This window comes from Nomascus leucogenys, chromosome X (genome assembly GCF_006542625.1).
Source record: "Nomascus leucogenys isolate Asia chromosome X, Asia_NLE_v1, whole genome shotgun sequence".
Taxonomy (NCBI): Eukaryota; Metazoa; Chordata; class Mammalia; order Primates; family Hylobatidae; genus Nomascus; species Nomascus leucogenys.
The window spans coordinates 120,744,196-120,767,484 of NC_044406.1; the positions used below are offsets into that span (position 1 = coordinate 120,744,196).

General features: G+C 42.6%; 1 protein-coding gene across 1 annotated transcript; it reads left to right on the forward strand.

Moving 5' to 3' along the window:
- Positions 1-1,018: 1,018 nt before the first annotated feature.
- SMIM10 (small integral membrane protein 10) lies at positions 1,019-22,457 on the forward strand. Its single transcript, XM_012498772.2, has 2 exons — positions 1,019-1,106; positions 20,884-22,457. The coding sequence occupies exons 1-2, from the start codon at positions 1,019-1,021 to the stop codon at positions 21,324-21,326; spliced, it is 531 nt and encodes a 176-aa protein (XP_012354226.2). The 3' UTR covers positions 21,327-22,457.
- The last annotated feature ends 832 nt before the right edge of the window (positions 22,458-23,289 follow it).

A 23,289-nucleotide genomic window follows, 5' to 3' on the forward strand; every position in this document is an offset into this window, starting at 1 on the left:
AGGAAGCGTCATGGAGGAAAGAAACAGGGTAGTGTACTACAGATAGTAAGGGACATGCTCATTGGCCTCTGATAATTTCAACAATTCTATCCTTTATGCTCATCAGCTACCATGTTTCTTCTTTTGGGAAATAGGGAGGAATAGAGGCGCGGGTAAAGGGAGGCTGATAGGAAGTTTGCTGCCATAAAGATGATGTTTTACATTTAGTAAAGGGCACAGTCAACTCCTACACCATTCTCTCTGGGGTGGCAACTCTGAAATGCTGAGGTGGCCTTGGACTAGTAGGAGATCTGTTCCTTATCTCACCACACAAAAGCAGATACCAGTACAGCAGGCCCAGTATGGATACATTCTTTCCCTCTCTCTCTCTCTCTCCCTGTCTCTCTCTCTCTCTCCCTCTCTCTCTCTGTCACACACACACATACACACACACACAGCATACACCAAGGTAAGTCATTGTTCCTGATGGCATTAGACAGAAATGATCACCCCAAGTCCCTGAGCAGAAGCCCTGAAACCCCCTTCCATCCTTACATGAACCCATAGGTGGGAAGCTTCAAGCCTCAAAATAGGCGATTTTAAATGCAATGTGTATTCTTATTGTGGGAAATTTGTAAGAGTTGAGGATGGCCTACAGCCTCTAAAATACCTCCGTCAAAAGTCCTGTCACTGCTCTTCCTTGAATTCCTAAGTAGTTGAGAGATGAAGTGAGCTTGTAACATTAATTACGTTTAGGATTGCATCTGTCATTGTAGACTTGCATTGGGTCTGGAAGTGTTGACTGAGGAGAACATGCTTTTCACAGCTAATTTTTTTTAAAATTGCTGCATAACAACTTCATAGCAACAACAAGGAAAATGCATGAGAGAAAAAATGACCTCAATCCCCCCGCATTAATGCATCAAGTGCAATTATTTTTCCTCACTTCTTTTTATGTGGAACATGCCTTCTTTATGCCATTTGAATGACACAGTAGTTTCTAGAAGATCTGTGTACTTGTTACTATTGGCGGTAGACCATGAGGCTTCAGTGGTATGACACCAACACCAACCCACAAGACACAGCAGATGGGGTCTCCTGGGCCAAGATGAATAGAGTTGCCTCTCGTGGGATGTGAGGTCCAAGGTGTGGTTCAGGAAGGGCAGAGCCTGGGCAAACCACCTTGGGTACCCTTACCTGCCTCTCAGCCCAGTCTACTTGCCAATGCTCTTATATGATGGAGTTATGGTGAGTGTGAACACACAAGAGAGTTGGACAAGGAGCCAGAATTCAGAAAATGGCAACGGGCAGCTTGGAAGATGTGTGTTGGAGAGGGCACAGACCCACCTCTGCACCCTGCTTCTCTGAGGGTGGCTTGTAGACTGCTCATTTGAACGTGGGGTTCAGTAGCTTTCCTCTGCCTCCTGGGAAACAGTCTCTGACCAGCTGCCAGCAATGCAGTGCCCTAGGGGGCCAGGGCCTAGAGCAATTGATCCTGTGTATCAGATCCAGATGGTAACTCAATGTTTACCAGGCGAGCTTTGCAGGTGGGCAGCGGGATGGGGAGGTGCGGGACCTGCCTGGCCTCACCTACTGCTCAGTAGTTCTGGTTGTGGTATGGTTCACAGGCCTCTATATGTTTCATGCTTCCAGAAAAAATTAGGCTTTCAGCCTTCTCCGTATGGGTTTAAAGAGGATGAGAGTGAAAGCTTCAAAACCTTCTTGAATAGTCTCAGAACTCCCAAAATGTTTCTTCTACCATGTACTATAAGTTGAAGCAAGTCACGGGCCAGCCCAGATTCATGGGGGTGGAGAAACAAACTCCATCTCTTGAAGGAAGGAGTGGCAAAGTCACAGTGCAAAGGGCTGAGCATCCAGGGATGGGAGACACTGCTGTGGCCTTTATTGTAATCAGTCTACCAGTCTACTTGGAATCAGTATTTTACCACTTCTCGTGCCAGAGAATTGTTCTGGAGTACTAAGCCATTTAAGGACTCACCACTCCTTCTCTATCCATTTTAAATGACATCCAGATGTTTCCCTCTGGCAATGGTTGCTTTTCGTGCTAAATAACTGATTCTCATGGTTAAATGGTAAGTCTGAGAAACAGGCCATGAGAAACATGGGCTGGGAATTGAGCAGTACCATTAGTCATACATAAATGTGTTCATTAGCGTTCTTGCTTTCAGACAACAGAATCCACTCTTAACTAGTTTAAATTAGCAGACACTTATTACAGGGTATTAGGTATGATACAGAATCTATGGAACAACTAATGGAACAAACTGGAGGCTGGACTTTTTGGGCCAACTCTGGTGGAGTTGCCAGGGAGAGCTCACAACCATGCTTCATCTGCTACTACCACAGGAAGCTGCTGCTATGAGCCTCGCTCCCAGAATCTGAGTCTGCTGCTGCACACCAAGAACGTGGATGCCCCTGTGGCCTGCCTCTGTCCATATTTAACTTAGCTTCAAATCAAAGCCTAGCACACTTGCACCTGATTGGTAGAACCTAAGTCATAGGTCTACACCTTAGTGGCAAGAGAAGCTGGGATAGGCACCGAGTTTTTGGGAGAGGGACAGGGGGACATATAGTTCTATGAATTTTAACAATCAGATTACAAAAATTTCTATTACCTCCCCCAAAAGATTCTCATTCATAATCCATTTATAGTCACACCCTCCCCCAACTACTACACTCTAGCAACTTACTGACATTCTCTCTAATACTCTAGTTTTGTCTTTTTAAGAAGGTCATATAGGGCCGGGCACGGTGGCTCATGCCTGTAATCCCAGCACCTTGGGAGGCTGAGGTGGGAGGATCACCTGAGGTCAGGAGTTCGAGACCAGCCCGGCCAACATGATGAAATGCCGTCTCTACTAAAAATACAAAAAATTAGCTGGGCGTGGTGGCACATACCTATAATCCCAGCTACTCAGGAGGCTAAGGCAGGAGAATCGCTTGAACCTGGGAGGCGGAGGTTGCAGTGAGCCGAGATTGCACCACTGTACTCTAGCATGGGCAACAAGAGTAAAACTTCACCTAAAAAAAAAAAAAATCCAAAAGAAGAAAAAAAAAGCTGGGTGTGGTGGCATGTGCCTGCAGTCTTAGCTACTTAGGAGGCTGAGGCTGAAGAATTGCTTGAACTGAGAGGCAGAGGTTGCAGTGAGCCAAGATCATGCCACTGCACTCCAGCCCAGGTGACAAAGCAAGACCCCATCTCACAAAACAAAACAAAACAAAAAAGCTTTATAAATGGAATCATATAGTATGCAACCTTTTGAGACTGGCTTCTTTTACTCAACATAATGCCTTTGAGGCTCATTTAAGTTGTCAAGTATATCAAGAGTTCATTCCTTTGTATTGCTGAATAGTATTCCATTTTGGCCGGGCGCGGTGGCTCACGCTTGTAATCCCAGCACTTTGGGAGGCCGAGGCGGGCGGATCACGAGGTCAGGAGATCGAGACCATGGTGAAACTCCGTCTCTACTAAAAATACAAAAAAAAATTAGCCGGGCGTGGTGGCGGGCACCTGTTGTCCCAGCTACTCTGAGAGGCTGAGGCAGGAGAATGGCGGGAACCCGGGAGGCGGAGCTTGCAGTGAGCCGAGATTGCGCCACTGCACTCCAGCCTAGGCGACAGAGCGAGACTCCGTCTCAAAAAAAAAAAAAAAAAAAGTATTCCATTTTATAGATATACCAGTGCTTGTTTATCCATTCACTGGTCAAATGATATTTGGGTTGCTTCTCGTTTTTAGCAATTATGAATTGAGATGCTATACATATTCATGTACAGGTTTTTGTGTGAACATAAGTTTTCAATTCATTAAGTAAATACCTAAGAGTGGGATTGCTAGGTCATGTATGGTATATGCATGTTTAACTCTATAAGAAAGTGCCAAACTTTTTTCCAGAGTGGCTGTACCATTTTGTGTTACCACCAGCAATATATGACAGTTCTGGTTGTTCTACATTTTTGCCAGCATTTGGAATTGTTTTAAATTTTAGTCATTCTAATAAGTGTGTAGTGGAATGTAATAGTGGTTTGGAATTTGCATTTTCCTAATGGAATGATGCTAAACATGTTTTCATGTGCTTTTTTTTCATCTGTATATTCTCTTTGGTGAAGCATTTGTTCAAGCCTTTTGCTCACTTTTAAACTGGGTTATTCTTTTAGTGTGGTTTGAGTGTTCCTTGCATACTCTGGATAGCAGTGCTTTGTTAGATATGTGATTTGCAGTATTTTTCCCTGATCTGTATCTGTTGGGAGAGGCAATTCACCATGGGCCGTGTGTATCCCTGCACATTCTTTCTGGGTAAGGCTCCAACCACTCTTTACCCTGGCCATTTATCAGGGTTGTGTTAGCTGTGAACAATCTTGAGGAGTGAGTTGTCTCACCACAGGCAATGAACAGGCTTGCTTCTGCTTGTTATAAAAGCAGTGAATCTCCCAAGCTCAGGGTTCTTCTATAACACGGGCCCATTGCATATGCAGGCACCCATCATGGGCCCTTCACATCACCCCCACGGGACTTGAGGTGCATGGAGACTGGCACAAGCATCATACAAACTCTGGCTATTTCTTTTACAGTGAATAGTAAAGTCCCTTGTCACTGATTCTGTAGTCTCATGTTTTCTGCCAGCATCCAAGAAACAGTAACAGGCTAACTTGTCAATTCGTAAGTAGGATAAAATCTTAGATTCTGCACAGTGCTTGACAGTTTGGGCAATAAGGATAGAATACTGATAGAGACATAGATTTCTGGAAGAGAAAGAATGAATGCCTACACATGCCAGGTTAGGGGATATAAGAAGACTTCCTGGGACCCAGTAGTGACTTCTTTTGCCCAAATGGTGGGGAAGTGAGAAGGAGTAGGAATCACTGCTATCCTACCTGATGTGGTTTGGATCTGTGTCTGCACCCAAATCTCATGTTGAAATGTAATCCCTGATGCTGGAGGTGGGTCTACTGGGTGGTGATTAGATCATGGTGGTGGTTTCTCATGAATGGTTTAGCACCATCCCCCTAGTGCTGTTTTCATGATAGAGTTCTTATGAGATCTGGTTGTTTAGAACTGTGTAGCCCTTCCCCGCTCTCTCTCTTCCTCCTGCTCCAGGCATTTAAGACGTGCCTGCTTCCCTTTCAGCTTCTGCCATAATTGTAGGTTTCCTGAGGCCTCCCCAGAAGCTGAGCAGATGGCAGCATCATGCTTCCTGTGCAGCCTGTGGAACCACGAGTCAGTTAAACCCCTTTTTAAAATAAATTATCCAGGCTGGGTGCGGTGGCTCACACCTGTAATCCTAGCACTTTGGGAGGCCAAAGTGTGCGGATCACCTGAGGTCAGGAGTTTGAGACCAGCCTGGCCAACATATAGTGAAACCCCATCTCTACTAAAAATACAAAAATTAGCTGGGCATGGTGGCACACGCCTGTAGTCCCAGCTACTTGGGAAGCTAGTGCAGAAGAATCGCTTGAACCCAGGAGGTGGAGGTTGCAGTGAGCTGAGATCATGCCACTGCACTCCAGCCTGGGCAACAGAGCAAGACTCTGTCTCTCAAAAATAAATACATAAATAAATTACCCAGTCTCAGATATTTCCTTATAACAGGGCAAAAACGCACTAATATACCACATGCATTACTCCGTTTTCACGCTGCTGATAAAGATACCTGAGACTGGGCAATTTACAAAAGAAAGAGGTTTATTGGACTTACAGTTGTACATGGCTGGGGAGGCCTCACAATCATGGCAGACAGTGAAAGGCACGTCTCACATGGCAGCGGCAAGAGACAGAATGAGAGCTAAGTGAAACGGGTTTCCCCGTATAGAACCATCAGATCTCTTGAGACTTCTTCACTATCACGAGAACAGTATGGGGGAAACTGTCTCCATGATTCAGTTATTTCCCACTGGGTCCCTCCCACAACAAGTGGGAATTACGGGAGTACAATTCAAGATGAGATTTGGGTGGGGACATAGAGCCAAACCGTATCACTATTACCTGTTCATGAATGTTAGAAACTAAATGAGAATAAGTAAGACTGAAACAAGACACCTCATTGGTACCTTATTCCTTGATCCCTCTCCTCCAGGTGGGCAGAGGAAGGGATATTATCATGACAACGGGAACAGTAAGCCTAGGAGCCCTAGTTAAAAAAGAATATGGCTATGGCTACTGAGTCAAGGGGTTAGCTAAGCTGAAAGAAAGTCAGAAATGAGAATGTAGAGCTTTAGGTAGATGGGAAACATTGAAAGTTTCTTTGGTGAGCCTGAGTGGGCAACTGCTCCAAACTGCAAGTAAACGAAAAGCCTTGCTTACTGGGGCAGAGCTGCTCTCTCCCTTGACACACCCTGCTGCCTCTCTCTTCCTCTACTCTGATTTCTTTTTTTTCTTTTCTTTTTTTTTTTTTTTTTTTTGAGATGGAGTCTCACTCTTGCCCAGGCTGGAGTGCAGTGGTGTGATCTCGGCTCACTGCAACCTCCACCTCTCAGGTTCAAACGATTCTCCCACTTCAGCCTCCCAAGTATCTGGGATTACAGGCTCCCACCACCATGCCCGGCTAATTTTTGTATTTTTAGTAGAGACGGGATTTCACCATGTGGGCCAGGCTGGTCTCGAACTCCTGACTTCAGGTGATCCACCCGCCTCAGCCTCCCAAAGTGCTGGGATGACAGGTGTGAGCCACTGTGCCCGGCCACTCTATTGTGATTTCATGTGCTTTAAAGAACAACAACAACAAAAGAGTATGCAGAGGAACGAGGTTGTGGGATAGAGTGGAACTCAAACATTTATGGGTTGGTTGGAAACAGGCATCTAAGTCATCATCCTACCCAGTCCTATGGCAGGAGAGGGCATTGGACACAGAGGTAGCCATTGGCATTGAGGTATCCAGGGTAGAGCTGTGGCATGTGAGGAGGCAGAAAAGAAGTGTCCCTGAGGAGGTGGCACCCATCCTGAGGCTAGGAGCCTCCCTGATGGCTCCAGCCACTTCTCATGGGCTGCACTCTTCCCTCTACCCGTTCCCCCTCCCATACTTGGAACTCCTGGACAGGAGATAAACTCCTGGCAGCCGCTTTTTTTTTTTTTTTTTTTTTTGCAAAGTGACTTAAGCTGCGACATATTCTTTTTTTTTTTTTTTTTTGCAGGAAGGTGATCACTTTCTTTTATTTATTTATTTATTTATTTATTTTTTATTATTATACTTTAGGTTTTAGGGTACATGTGCAGGTTTGTTACATATGTATCCATGTGCCATGTTGTTTTGCTGCACCCATTAACTCATCATTTAGCATTAGGTATATCTCCTAATGCTGTCCCTCCCCCCTCCCCCCACCCCACAACAGACCCCGGAGTGTGATGTTCCCCTTCCTGTGTCCATGAGTTCTCATTGTTCAATTCCCACCTATGAGTGAGAACACGCGGTGTTTGGTTTTTTGTCCTTGCGATAGTTTACTGAGAATGATGTTTTCCAGTTTCATCCATGTCCCTACAAAGGACATGAACTCATCATTTTTTATGGCTGCGGCAGCTGCTTTTTTAACTCCCGAAGTGCAAGTGTTAAACTCCTTTGTCTGTGTTCCCACAGGGAACAAAAAAAATCTGAACTCAAATGATAAGGTGTGAGCAAAACTCTCAGTGAAGAAAAGCAGTTAAAGTGACTTTATGGGTGAGAGCCTCTGTGCTAATTCAATCTACCGTTATTAAAACATAGGAAGAAATTGATATGATAAATGCTTATACTAGAAATGTTCATAAAGCGTCAGAGGAAATTCTCCCATTTAGGGCACTGACACAAGCAGAGAAGTACTACTGGGACAAACTCCCCTGCCATTTGCCACCATGGGGGTGGAGTGGGGGTCAGCATTTATTGTGAGTGCCTTTATTCTCTGATGTCCAGAGCTTTCACTGTATAGATTATGTCCTGGTGGTTGGCAAGTTGGAATCCTCCAAATTAACGGCCCTGACTGCACTGTTATTACACTTCCACTCAGTGGGCAGAATTCAAGGCTGCTCTTATAAGTCTGAGCAATACTGCCCTTGATAACACTTGTTATATTTTTACTGACGTGTGACTGTTGCTAATGGTCTAGATTTTTGTCTTTCAAAGACAGTAGAAAGACTACAGACTGGTAGACTAAAGACACCTCTCTTTGGGCTCGTAACTGTAGAAACAAATTGTGGATGCTGATGGGACCATGTGGGTCACTCACAGAGACGCACAAAGTAAGGGCCTGCTTTCTGATGAGATCAACTAAATTCAAGCTGACGATCAAATCCGCACTGCCCAGACTGCCATCACACATGGCAACACATCTGGTATCAGGGACCAGGCACAGAGTAAAGGACCTGAAGTTTCTGATGCAGAAGCCACTACAACATGCCAGACTTATGACTCTTGCCAAAAGTTGACCTGTTTTTCTTGCAACAAAAGAGGCCACATTGCTTGGGGGCAGTGACCCCTATTGGCTTCTGACAGATTGGCTACATCAGAGTGACTACTACATTGACTGTCTGCCTTAATGCTACCAATGTTCTCTTCACTTTTAATAATTTTTCAGTTTACATGTTGCTGTTCCAGTGTAATCAGCCAACTCCAACGACACCATTAAGGCTCCTGAGTCTTAGCTATGTTATGTTTTCAGCTTTCCAACCTATTTTCAGTCTGACAATGGTGCACCTTTTTTTTTTCTTCTCAAATGTCACCCAGTAATGAGCCGATAGTCAAAGTACTTGATGAACATTCCACACTCCTTACCATCCACTGGTATCTGGTATTGCTGAGTGATGGAACAATTTCTGACTCTACTTCTACTTGGCCCACACAGAGTAGTAGGGTAATTTGGTCACTGAATGTGGATGTCCCCAAAAAAGTGACCTCTTGGCTGCAAGGATCAGAATACAAGATCGGGAGGCAAGTGGGGAGTGATTGGGGAAAAGGTGAAGCTATAGGTACTCGGATGGGACACACTGATTATGTGGCAGTGGAGGGAAAGTGCTGACCCTGGTACTTTGGGAGAGAACACCTTAGATATTGGGAAATGCAAGGATCAGGGGCAAGGCAATTAATGTTCTCTTTGTCCTCTAGATCCAGCACTGACTGTCACCTGAGTCAAGCAGCAGCTGTGCTGGCAATCTGACCTGCTGCTGAGTTTGTAATTTCCTTCTATGTGCTATGAAAACAGAAAAACTTATGTGGATATGACTGATCTGGAACTATTTTGTTATGCCTGATGCCATCAACGACAGCTCTGTAAAGTGAGTATGTACAAACACATGATCCAGTGCAAGAGTGTTTCATTGTAATGCAAAGTTATATGTTTCTTTCTTTTTTTTTTTTGAGACGGAGTCTCGCTCTGTTGCCCAGGCTGGAGTACAGTGGCGCGATCTCGGCTCACTGCAAGCTCCACCTCCCAGGTTCATACCTTTCTCCTGCCTCAGCCTCCTGAGTAGCTGGGCCTACAGGCGCCTGCCACCATGCCTGACTAATTTTTTGGTAATTTTTTAGTAGAGATGGGGTTTCACTGTGTTAGCTGGGGTGGTCTCGATCTCCTGACCTCGTGATCTGCCCATCTTGGCTTCCCAATGTGCTGGGATTACAGGAGTGAGCCACTGCGCCTGGCCATATGTTTCTCTTGATAACTGAATGGCCTTGGGTTATACCATGTATGAAGATTGAGGCTATAAACACTTAGTGACACCACCCATGTGGCTTAATCAAACCAATGCAATGATGACAACAAATCCTGAACTATGCCCCTTTGGGTTATATGTTTATGTGAGGGAGAGTGAGCCACAGAATGTCTCTCCATTGGTGATGGGGATTGCTTTTTGGCCCATCTCTTGCTCCTTATAATTATTGGCAATGACACCAAAGCTGATCAAGAGAGCCTAAACTCCGTATGTGAGTTGTAATTGATAATAGACTAGTCTTAGATCACATTCTTACTGTTTGAAAGAAGACCCAGTGGTCCTCGTGGGATTTCTTCAGAGTTAAATGAGACCAGGACTTTGTGAGGTGTGGATGGGGTCACTACAGCAAGGTGGCCTCGTCCTGAGGCATGGAGTTCTGTTGAAAATGATTTATGAGATTAATTAAACAGATTTGGTCCCAGATTCTGTTGGTCAGATTAATCAGAGTGACATATTCATGTATAATTCCATATTTGGCCAAGAATGTGTTGGGCTGATGGGTGGCTTGTTGAGAGAGTCAATCTACCGTGGGCTGTGGGTATACTTGCACATATTTTTGCTGATTATGACGAGACTGGAAGACCCCAGCCGCTCTCTACCTGGCCATTTCACAGGATTATATTTGAATTACTGAAAACAGCCTTGAGGGATGAGATGATGTCTTCCCTCAGACAGAGAGGGTTTGTTTCCACTTGCTGTAACAGTAATGAATTCCCCAAGCTCACTGTTCATCCCCTATTATGTAGCCCACTCTGTGTCCCTATCTATGATAGGTCATTTGCTTCACCAACGTGAGACTTGGGGAGCACAGAAAACCAGTGGGAACATTGGTAGCCAGTATGTGCATCATGCTGATGCCCTTGCTACTGCTTTTGCCATAAGTAATAAGCCCATTTGTCTCTGACTCAGGAGTCCCATGTCTTTTGCCAGTATCCACAAAACAGTAACAGGTTAACTGTTTGATAAGTAGGGGAAAATCTCAGGCCCTGTATAATTCTCTACAATATCTTGTCTTTTCATTTTCTTAACAATGTCTTTTAAGAGCACAAGTTTTTAATTGTGATAAAGTTCAATTTATTAATTCTTTTATGGATTGTGCTTTTGTGTCGTACCTAATAATCCTTTGCCTAATCCCAGGTCCCACAGATTTCTTTTTGCCTGTGTTTTCTTCTTAGAGTTTTATAGCTTTATGTCTCACATTTAGATGTATAATCCAGTTTGGATTAATTTTTAAATAAAGTGTTATTTTAGGTCAAGTTTCAATGTTTCTTTTTCTTTTTGCCTATTGATGTTCCAATTATAGCAACACATCTGTTGAAAGGCTATCCTTCTCCATTCAACTGCTTTTCCATCTTTGTAAAAAACCAATTAGCCATATAAGTGCAGGTCTATTTCTGGACTCATTATTCTGTTCCATTGATATGTTTGTTTATCTCTTCTTTAATACCATACTGTTTGATTACTATGACATTATATACATGATAATTTAAAAAGTGAAACAAATTAAAATGTAGACATAAAACTTGATAGTATATTTCCATTACAGAATGTATTTGCTACAGTGTGGAATGAGAGTGTAATTCATATTCCATACTGTATATAGTATTACATACTGCATGCAAACATATAGTGAGTTTATTAAGTATTAAATAACGAGATGTGTAATCTTTTTGATGTGTTGTTGAATTGGGTTCACTAGTATTTTATTGAGGATTTTTGCACCAATTTTCATTGGAAATACTGGCTTGTAGTTTTCTTTTCTTGTTGTGTCTTTGTCTGGCTTTGGTACCAGGATGATACTGGCGTCATAAAATAAATTTGGAAGTATTCCATCCTAGTTCTTTTTTTTGGGAAAGTTTTTAAAAGGATTGATATTAATTCTCCTTTGAATGCTTGGTAGAATTCAGCTGTGAAGCCAACTGTTCCTGGGGTTTTCTTTGTTGGGATGTTTTAATAGCCACTTCAGTCCCTTTATTTGTTACTGGTCTGTTCAGGCTTTCTATTTCTCCCTAAGTTAATTGTGGTAAGTTGTATGTTTCTAGGAATTCATCCATTTCCTCTAGATTATCCAATTTGTTGGCATATAGTTGTTCAAAATAGTCCCTTATGATACTTTTTAAAAAAAATTCTGAGGCATCCATTGTCACGTCTTCACTTTCATTTCTGATTTCATTTATTTGTGTGTCTTCTCTTTTCTTTCTTAGTCTAGGTAAAGGTTTGTCAATTTTATTTTTTCAAAAATTAGTTTTATTAATTTTTCTATAGCTTTATTATTCTCTATTTGATTTATCTCTGTTCTTATTTTTATTACTCCCTTCCTTCTGCTAACTTTGGGTTTAGTTTGTTCTTTTTCCTAGCTCCTTGAGGTGTAACATTAGGTAGTTTGAGATGTTTCTTCTTTTTTGATGTAGGTGTTTGTTGCTATATGCTTCCTTCTTAGAACTGCTTTTTCCGCATCCCACATGTTTTGGTATGCTGTGTTTCCCTTTGTCTCAAGATATTTTTACATTTCCCTTTTGATTTTTCTTTGACCCACTGGCTGCTCAAGAGCATGTTGTTTAATTTCCACACATTTGTGAATTTTCCTCCTGTTACTTATTTCTAGTTTCATATCATTGCAGTCAGAAAAGGCACTTGATATGATTTTGATCTTTTTAAATTTTTAAATTTTTTTATTTTTTTGAGATGGAGTCTCGCTTTATCGCCCAGGCTGGAGTGCAGTGGTGTGATCTTGGCTCACTGCAACCTCCACCTCCCGGGTTCAAGGGATTCTCCTGCCTCAGCCTCCCGAGTAGCTGGGATTACAGGTACCCGCCACCACGCCTGGCTAGTTTTTGTATTTTTAGTAGAGACAGGGTTTCACCATGTTGGCCAGGCTGGTCTTGAACTCCTGACTTCAGGTGATCCACCCGCCTTGGCCTCCCAAAGTGCTAGGATTACAGGTGTGAGCCACCGTGCCTGGCCTCATTATATCATTCTCATGTCTTTGTGTCCTGATAGCTTAGCTCCCACTTACAAGTGAGAACATATGATATTTTGTTTTCTATTCCTGAGTTACTGCACTTAGACGAATGACCTCCAACTCCATCCAAGTTGCTGAAAAAGACATTATTTCATTCCCTTTTATGGCTGAGTAGTATTCCATGGTGTATTATACCACATTTTCTTTATGTACTTGTTGGTTGATGGGCACATAGGTAGGTTCCATATCTTTGCAATTGCAAATTGTGCTGCTATAAACATGCGAGTGTATGTGTCTTTTTCATAGAATTACTCTTTTCCTTTGGGTAGATATCCAGTAGTGGGATTGCTGGATTGAATGGTAGTTTTATTTTTAGTTCTTTAAGAAATCTCCATACTGTTTTCCACAGTGGTTGTACTAGTTTATATCCCACCAGCAGTGTAAAAGTGGTCCCTTTTCCCCCACATCCATGCCACACAAGGAAGTGGTATATATTGGGGGTTCAGTATTGGCCTCTGCTGCTGGGAAATTGGGATTGGACACACAACTTTTATGATCAACCACGGTGAGGGGAAGCCCATGCAATTGAGCCCATGTAGAGCCTTCATCTCTGCAGCCATGGGCATTTTGTACATTGGCCCCTTGAGTAAGCTTCAAGATAGTTGGGGAAAGAGGTTGGCATTCTAATGCAAGTAATCTTGTTCACATAGTTATCGAGACCCTCCATCACAGTTGATGCCTTCTGTTGGGCACTTATATGGAACACAAATGTATTTACCATTAGTAGAGGTCCAACCACATACCACTTCCCCAAAACCTCCTTGTTACCAATACTATAAATTTTGTTCATTCCAAGTCCCTGAACCATATGGTGTAGAGCCATACCTTAGGCCACTTCTCCTTCCAAGCAAAGTGAAGAACCAGATATACCACTTGAAATTATGCTCTCAGAAAAGACTCTTCTTCTTCAGTGACCTTCTGGGCTACCCCTGTGTGGGGCTGTGATATACAACAATGTGATCTGGCTGGTGTCCTTAGGTCATGCAGAAATGTGCTAAAATAGGTTTAAATGTTCTACTCTTCAAACAGCTGGTTATAGAGACGTCCGTGTATTAGTTTGCTAGGGCTGCCATAACAAAGTACCACAGACAGGTGACTTAAACAACAGAAATGTATTTCCTTACAGTTCTGGAGGCTAGAAGTTCAAGATCAAGGTGTCAGCTGAATTGGTTTCTTTTTGCTACAATTTGAATGTTTGTGTTCCCTCCAGAATTCATGTTGAAACTTAATCCCCAATGCAAGAGTATTAAGAGGTAAGGCCTTTAGGAGGTGCTTAGGCCACGAGAGCTCTGCTGTCATGGATGGGATCAGTGCCTTGTGAAAGGGCTGAGGGAACTATCTAGGCCCTTTTGCCCTTCTGTCCCTTTTGCCATGTGAGGAAACAGTGTTCGAGGTGCCATCTTGGAAGCAGAGACCAGGCCCTTACTAGACAATGAACTTGCTGTCAACTTGATCTTGGACTTCCCAGGCTCCAGAACTGTGAGAAATAAATTTCTATTATTTTTAAATTACCCAGTCTAAGGTATTTTGTCATAGTGGCAGGAATGGACTGAGTCACTTCTGAAGGCCTCTATTCTTGGGCTTATTAGTGGCTGTCTTCTCAATGTGTCTTGACATGGTATTCCCTATGTGTGTGTTTGTGTCCTAATCCCTTCTTCTTAGAAGAACATCAGTGATGTTGGATTAGGGTCTACCCTAATGACCTCATTTAACCTTAGTTACTTCTTTAAAAACCCTATCTCCAAATATAGTCGCATTCTGTGATTCTGGGGGTTAGGGCTTCAACATATGAATCTGGCAGGGACACAACTCAGCCCAAAGCAGTCCCCATGAAACCGTAAGTGTGGGTTGCGAAAGAGAAGGCAGTGTGGCAGGTGTGAACACACTGGTAGTGTGAGCCACTGCTTAGGTATCCTTGTTGTGCCTCCAGAACCTGTTCAAGGCCAATCCATATATACCACTTCTAATTTAAGCTTCCTCTGTATTCTTCTCTAGTCAAACAGGTCCATCAAAAGGGAATGTAATAGGGATCACTATTCCTTAATTTTTTGAGCCTTGATGATGGCCTAATTTTTGTCAGTTTCCTTTGCATGTAATATTGATTTTGGTTTACTATTTTGACGGTGTAGTACAGTGGTTGAGAGCATGAACGCTGAAGCTAGTTTCTGGTTTACATTCCAGTAGTGACCTCGGGCAAGTTACTTAAGCTTTTAATGCCTTAATTTCCTTTTCTGTAAAATGTGTACAATTATAGTACCTACCTTGTAGTGCTGTTTTGAGGAATAATATGTTAACATATGGAAAGTGCTTGAAAGAGTGTCTGGCATGTAATAAGTGCTATGTATGTGTTTGCTATCACTGCTATAATTGGAAGGGAGAGTAAGTTCCAGGCTTCCACCTGGCCCTTCCTATCATAAAAATTCTCACCCTGCAGGTCAGGAAGCCAATTGAGCTGTTTTGCCAGTTGCTAGTTTTATTAATTACAACTGTAAATCCAGCAACTGGGGAAATCACCAGAGTGGATTTATAGACCCCCTGAGCCCACCATGAGTTGAATTTAGGCCAAAACTCCAATTATCATTTGATCTTCACAAGCCCTCACTCTGACTGTGGGCAACAGTGTTGTTCTGAGTTCCCAGGATTAGTGACAGCTCAGAGCTATTGTCCCATAATCCCCGAAGAGTGTGTGTATTTGAACATTTACCTTGGTAAATTGCTGCAGACCTCTTCTGGGGACAGCTGGGAATATTTATAGTACATAATTGCAATGTTGCCATAGCATCCTTCCTCAAGGTACTCAGTCTCCCTTTTATTCTAGGGAATCTGGGTATATGAACTGAGAAGCTGTGACACACTATCATGGTGACCCAACTTTCTGTTTGCCAAAATTCTTTTGGTTAAGCAGATCAAGTCTGTATATCAGTCCTAGGGTTCTTATGATTAATTAATTGCTATGAGAGATCACTGTGGGTCAAACCATTTTGATTGTCATTCAGTAGCTCTATTCTGGGACATGGTTATCAGTTAGTTTTTGCTGTGAAACGAACCATCGAAAGCTTACACAACCACCATTTATTTAGTTAACGATTGTTGGGGGTTGACAATTTGGGCTGGGCTCAGCTGGGCTAGTCTGCTTGCATCAGCTGAACTCACTCATATGTCTGTGGTCTGCTGCTGTTGGTTTCAGTGACACTACTTCTAGGGATTGGTTGGCCATGAGTTGGGCCAAAAGGGATGATTGGAGCATGTATCTCTCAACATCTAGTTTGTTTGCATGATGGCAGCAGGTTTCCAAGACTAGCAAGCCCCAATGCAAAAGCACTTTTCCAGCTTTTGCGTGCACCATTTTAGCCAATGTCCCATTGACCAAAGCAAGTCACACAGCAGATTCAAGAGAAAAGAAATAGATCCAAATAGTTCTTCAAATAATCGTCTCATTTTATGTGATCCTCCCACTTCCACTCTCTGTACCTGGAGAGCAGGGGGTGCTTCTTCCATGAAAATGGCTTCCACCTATGCTGCAGCCTTTTCCTAAGAATCATTGGTGCACTATACTCTGATTTATTTTTCAGTTTGATCCACTCAGCATTCATTTCAGGAATCTATCAAAGTCTTTGCTCTGCCATCCTCACCCTCTCCACTGCTTTTATGAATGAATTTATACTTCTTTATAATTGTTTCTATTTATTTTGGGAAGGTAAATACCTGTGTTCAATTGAGTATCTTGCACCACAACAACCTCAGATTACATTTTAATCTACTATCTATAGATCAATGGTAGCAGTGCAAAAAATTATATGTGTATGTACTATATTCTTCCTATATGTACATGTATATGTATGTATATATGTAAATACATACATAAGCATATGTAAATAACATATATGTGTGTGTGTATATATATATATATAGAGAGAGAGAGAGAGAGAGAAGCTTGCTCTGTCGCCGAGCCTGGAGTGCAGTGGTGAGATCATAGCTCACTGCAGCCTTGATCTCCCAAGCTCCAGCAATCCTCCCACCTCAGTCTCTTGAGTAGCTGGGACTACTACAAGCATGTGCCACCACGAGTGGCTGATTTCTTTCTTTCTTTTTTTTTTTTTAAATAGAGACAAAGTCTCCCTATGTTGCCCAAGCTGGTCCTGGACTCCTGAGCTCACGCAATTCTCCTGTATCGGCCTCCCAAAGTGCTGGGATTACAGGTGTGAACCACCATGCCTGGCCTCTTCCCATATATATTGAGTGAGTAGTTCAGACAAAAGAATCAAGGTATATGCACTCTACCGTGAGAAAGAAGAGCAAAAGATGACTTGTATAATTTTCCAAAGACAAGAACTTTGGCCTAATTCTACTGTTTCATATTTGGTGTGTAGCATGAGAGAGAAGGATGCATTTCCTTTGCTTAATGCATTACTTTAGGCCATTTTGACCACTCTGTGTCTCTCCCAGGGCTCTGGTTGGGATTTTATCAATTTTAGGCTGCTTGTGCTGTTCTGTCTGCCTTAGGCAAACTTTTTTTTTTTTTTTTTTTTTTTGTCTCTGTTGCCCAGGCTGGAGTGCAGTGGCGCAATCTCGGCTCACTGCAAGCTCTGCCTCCTGGGTTCACACCATTCTCCTGCCTCAGCTTCCCGAGTAGCTGGGACTACAGGTGCCCGCCACCACGCCCGGTTAATTTTTTTGTACTTTTAGTACAGACGGGATTTCACCATGTTAGCCAGGATGGTCTCGATCTCCTGACCTCGTGATCCGCCCGCCTTGGCCTCCCAAAGTGCTGGGACTACAGGTGTGAGCCACAGCGCCCGGCCTAGGCAAACATTTTAATATAGAAATGAGCAAAGGGGCCAAGGCCTAGGCAATCTGAGGGGCAGAGAGATATGAAAAAGTGAGGAGAAGGCTGCCTAGCCCTCTTCCTTGCTGTCACAGCCACTGCCCCTGGGGTTTCCACAGCCTAGTTGTAAGCCTTCTGCCTAGCCACCAGTCATGCCACCCATCTGGCTGTCCGTCATTTTGACGCCACTACAAATGACCAATAAGCATAATATTAATCCACAACAGTAATCAAATATAGGTAAATTCAAAATAACTAGGGCCGGGCGTGGTGGCTCACGTCTGTAATCCCAGCACTTTGGGAGGCCAAGATGGGCAGATCACCTAAGGTCAGGAGTTTGAGACCAGTCTGGCCAATATAGTGAAACCCCGTCTCTACTAAAAATACAAAAATTAGCCGGGTGTGGTGGCACATGCTTGTAATCTCAGCTACTCGGGAGGCTGAGGCAGGAGAATCGCTTGAACCCGGGAGGCAGAGCTTGCAGTGAGCCAAGATTGCACCACTGCACTCCAGCCTGGTCGACATAGTGAGACTCTGTCTCAAATAATAATAATAATAATAATAATAATAATAATAATTAGAATGATGATTTTATTTTACATTATGACATTAAAATAATACATAATAATATGGGTGAGGGTGTGGAGAAATGAACAGCTTTGTAAATTGTCTGAGGGAGTGGGAATTGTTATAACTTTTTAATTTAATTTAATTTTTTTTGAGACAAGGTCTTGATCTGTTGCCCAGCCTGGGGTGCAGTGGCACAATCACGCCTCACTGCAGCCTCAGCCTCTCAGGCTCAAGCAATCCTCTCACCTCAGCCTCCTGAGTAGCTGGGACTACAGACCTGTGCCACCATGTCTAGCTAATTTTTTACCTTTTTTGTAGAGATAGGGTCTCGTTATGTTACCCAGGCTGTTCTTGAACTCCTAAGGCTCCAGCGATCCTCCTGTCTCTGCCTTCTGAGTGCTGGGATTACAGGTGTGAGCTACCATGCCCAGCCTGGAACAACTTTTTACATAGGAATTGGAAATAGCTATTAAAATTAAGACTGCAAAACTTAAAAAAAATTAATTTACTTATTTATTTTTAGAGATGGGGGTCTTGCTATGTTGCCCAAGCTTGTCTCAAACTCCTGGGCTCAAGCAATTCTCTCACCTCAGCCTCCCAAGTAGCTGGGACTACAGGTAAGCACCACTGTGCCCGGTAAGACGGTAAAACTTGACAGAGTGGTTCCTTTCATACAGATGTGCAATGCTATATACACATAAAAATGGACTGTTAATATGTGAATCTATTTCTTTTCCCTTGAATCCGCTCTGTGACTTGCCTTGTTAATGAGACATTGGCTAAAATGGAGCAACCTTGCTAGTAATCAAAACATGCAAATTAAAACAACAGTGAGATACCCTTTTCACCTATCAGAATGTCAACTGATTAAAAGAATGTGAATGCCAATTGTTAGGAACTGCTGACAGTATGTTCATGTATATATTAGTACAAGCTAGTGGAAGGCAGTTTGACAATATATATCAAAATCCTTACATGAAAACCCTTTGACCTAAGAATTCCAATTCTATGAATGTATCCCTGGAAAATATCAGAAAGGTGTAGAATGATGTGCATGCAAAATATTAATCTCAGCATTGCTTATGATTGCGAAAAATTTGAAACCATCCAAAAATCCATCAACAGGAGATCAGTTAGTTATTGGCCATCCATAAGAAATAACACACAGCCAATAAAGTATCAACATGGGAACATATGCAAGACATATCATTATGTTTAAAAGCAAAGGTGGGGGCATATGTTGTTTTGTTTGTTTGGTTTTATTTGGTTTTTGTTTGTTTGTTTGTTTTTGAGATGGAGTCCAGCTCTGTCACTCAGGCTGGAGTGCAGTGGCACCATCTCGGTTCACTGCAACATCCACCCCTGGGTTCAAGTGATTCTCCTGCCTCAGCCTCCTGAGTAGATGGGACCACAGGTGAGTGCCACCTCACCCAGCTAATTTTTGTATTTTTAGTAGAGACGGGGTTTCACCATGCTGGCCAGGCTGGTCTTGAACTCCTGACCTCAGGTGATCCGCCTGCCTCAACCTCCCAAAGTGCTAGGACTGCATATGTTTAGCTGATTCCATTTTTGTTTTACGATTTGTAAATATATCTATGTGTGTATACATGTTTGTGCTTATAAATATATGCAAACAATTGATAAAAACATATAAAAATTAGTAGTCTTTCTTTCTAGGGGGTTATGAGCCTAGGAATTTTACTTTTCTCATAATAAATATTTATGATGTTTAATGTTTTACAGGCCATCAGACAAACAATATTGAAAACTTCAGAAATTTAGAAAAGTTGCTCAACTGCACTGACAATTAAATGAATGCAAATCAGAAGAATAATGAAATGTACTGCCTATCATATTGGTAATAAAAAAAGTTAAGATTGTTAACACTCAAGGTAACATAGAGCCCTGATCTCTAAACTTTTTTGATCAATCACATGTATTAGTAAAACGTTTTGGCTTTGAACACTAAATGTATATGTAATTGTTTTCATAAATAAAGATGGGTCATATTATTCCTGCTGTTCTGCCACTTGTAAATTCATATGTACAGTAATGTTCACTGAAACAATTTTTGACATATGAAAAACTAGAAACATTCAGAATGTCCATCAATAGGGATCTGGTTAAATAAATTATTGACCACTATATATATATATATATATATATATATATAGACCACTATTCAGTCATCAAAGAGAGTGAAGTAGGTGTACATTCTTGAAAAGGTAAGAGCAATATATCAATACATAAAGTCAGGAAGTACATACAGTAAACCTAATAGTAGTTCATGGCAAGGGTAGGAGGGGAAAGTGAAGCTATGCAGGGAATTTGCTTTCTATTGTCTTACATAATTCTGCTTTGAAAATTTCTAAAAACTTGATTGAATGACTTTTCCAATCAGAAGAATACGAAAGATCTAACACAAAAACAGAAGTATTGCTTGAATTATTCAAGCAGAATGCACACATTTTAATGTCCAGAAAAGTTGCGGGTTTTTTGTACTAGCTCAGAGCTGAGGATTGAAAAACGTTCCTAAAGGGATCGGAGACAACAGGAAATGGGTTTGTGCTTCTGAGTTGCTCAAGATCATGCTTATGAAGGACACTTTATATCGTTTTGAGCAAGTTTTGTGTTGTTTTTGTTAAAACTTAAAAAACTGAAAAAAAAAAATTAAACATAATTTTAAAGAAAAGACAGCTTGGGTTAGGAAGCTAGGGTCTCCCACGCCAGCACGTGCCCTGCCCCTCCTGGGGTTCTGGGGCCCGGGCCAGGACAGTCAGGCTAAACTGACTCTAGGCCACGCGGACCCCGTGGGGCGGGGCGGAACCTGGCAGGGCGCCAGTGACCGCTGGGGCCAGAGCCCTGCCGTGAAAGGAGGGCTTCCGCCTTGCAGCGCAGCTCGGATCAGCAGCCGCCCAGCAGGCCTCCCGCCCGTATTTTCCCGCGTCCATCCCTCTGTCCCACGGTCGGTGAGTCAGCGGAGCCTGATGGAGGCCTTGGGCTCTGGGCACTATGTGGGAGGCGGCATCAGGTCCATGGCGGCGGCGGCCCTGTCTGGCCTGGCGGTGCGGCTGTCGCGCTCGCAGGGGACCCGCGGCTCGTACGGCGCCTTCTGCAAGACGCTCACGCGCACGCTGCTCACCTTCTTCGACCTGGCCTGGCGGCTGCGCAAGAACTTCTTTTACTTCTACATCCTGGCCTCGGTGATTCTCAGCGTTCACCTGCAGGTACATATTTAGAGCCACTAACTTTGTGGCATTTGGGGGCTCCTCGGCAGGATGGCTGACTTCCACCCACCTGCTCACCCACCCTAGAGCAAAGCGACCAACTCCGCTCGTGCATGCAGACTTGCCACTCACTCTTTCCATTGCCTCATCTTTTAGTATAAATGGGTGGCAAAAAAAGAAAAAAAAACAGCATTTGTGGAAAGCCTGAAATATAACCAAAATCGTCTAAGATAGAATGAAAAATTGACTCTCAAGGAAATATTTGAAGGAACAGAACACAGCTTAAAAATTTGAAAATCCTTAAAAATACTTGAGAAGTTTTTGCATCCGTAAAACAGAAAACAGCACGAACTTTAGGAAGTGACAATGGGCACAGAATGCAATAAGAAAAAAAAACAAACGGGGAAAGGCAACTAAAAACTTAAGGAAAGATAAACTGAACAAGAATGGCTCAGATAGCAGGCAAATCTCCCCAATTAGAATCGAAGTGAATAGACCCAATTGAATTGAATGAATTCTAAGCAATAGATGGATTGAATAATAAGCTGGAGGACATTAATAACGTGTTCTGGAAGGCATACATTTCTTCAACCCAAAGGAAAAAAAAATAATGACAGAAAGAAACTACAGGGAAAAACATTAAAAACTGTGCAAGAAACTCATGTTTCACATATGAAGCAACCTCAGATGTGGCATGGTTTTGAACAGTTGCCAAAAGTGTGAGAAAGGGAATCTGTTTGAATATTGGCACATGGATCAAGACTCTGGAGTCGGTGATGAGAAAATCCAATCAGAGCATTCCACTTTGCTATTCATTGAACCAGGTGGCCAACAGAAGAGTTAAAAATTAGTGATATGACTATATTCAGTGGGAAGGAGAGCTGAGGGGGGCGGCAGGAAGTCAGCAGAAAATGCCTCATGTCATCAAGTCAAGAAATAGTAATAAAGGAGTGTTATTGAAAAAGAGGGGTATAATCTCTAAACAAGCATGTGTAAAAGTTTGTGTTTCTGATTTGGGGAAGCAAGAGTTGAGAAGAAGGGATAGTTCTATTACTTTTCATTATATGTCCTTTTTCTACTGCTTGATTTTTAAAAACTATACACATGTATTGCTTTTGCTTCGATTAAAAATTAAGACATTAAAATGAATTTATTGCATTTAGAATGAAATTGGGGGGGGGGTGCTAAGAGTGTCAGGTGTACTCTGAGTTAAAATAAGTGCCTTCCTATCTTTCTTCAGTAGTATCTGTATATCCTACAAGGTTCCTGGGTGATCACACAAACTATGATTTCCTTGACTTTGTAAATGTCTTGTTTCCAAACAGACCACAGGCCATATGGAAATGCTTTAAAACTAAAAATGGGCCAGGCGGGGTGGCTCACACCTGTAATCCCCAGCACTTTGGGAGGCCAAGGCAGGCGGATCACCTAAGGTCAGGAGTTAGAGACCAGCCTGGCCAACATGGGGAAACCCCGTCTCTACTAAAAACACAAAATATTAGCCGGGCATGGTTGCTGTCACCCGTAATCACAGCTAATCGGGAGGCTGAGGCAGGAGAATCACGTGAACCCGGGAGGCGGAGGTTGCAGTGAGCCGAGATCACGCCATTGCATTCCAGCCTGGGCAATAGAGTGATACTCTGTCTCAAATAAATAAATAAATAAACACAAAAATAAAAATGGCCAATAGTCTTCATGTAGCCCAGAGCTTCTTCACACCATGAAACTTTTCATGAGCAAATCTGTGGAATGTCATAGTTAAGATAAAAATTAAACAATAAATATTTGATTAATTTTCAAAACTTAAAAATTGAAGGCTGGACATGGTGGCTTACGCCTGAAATCCCAGCACTTTGGGAGGCTGAGGCGGGCGGATTGTTTGAGCTCAGCAGTTCAAGACCAGCCTGAGCAACATGGCAAAACCCTGTCACTAATAAAAATACAAAAATTAGCTGGGCATGGTGGTACGTGTCTG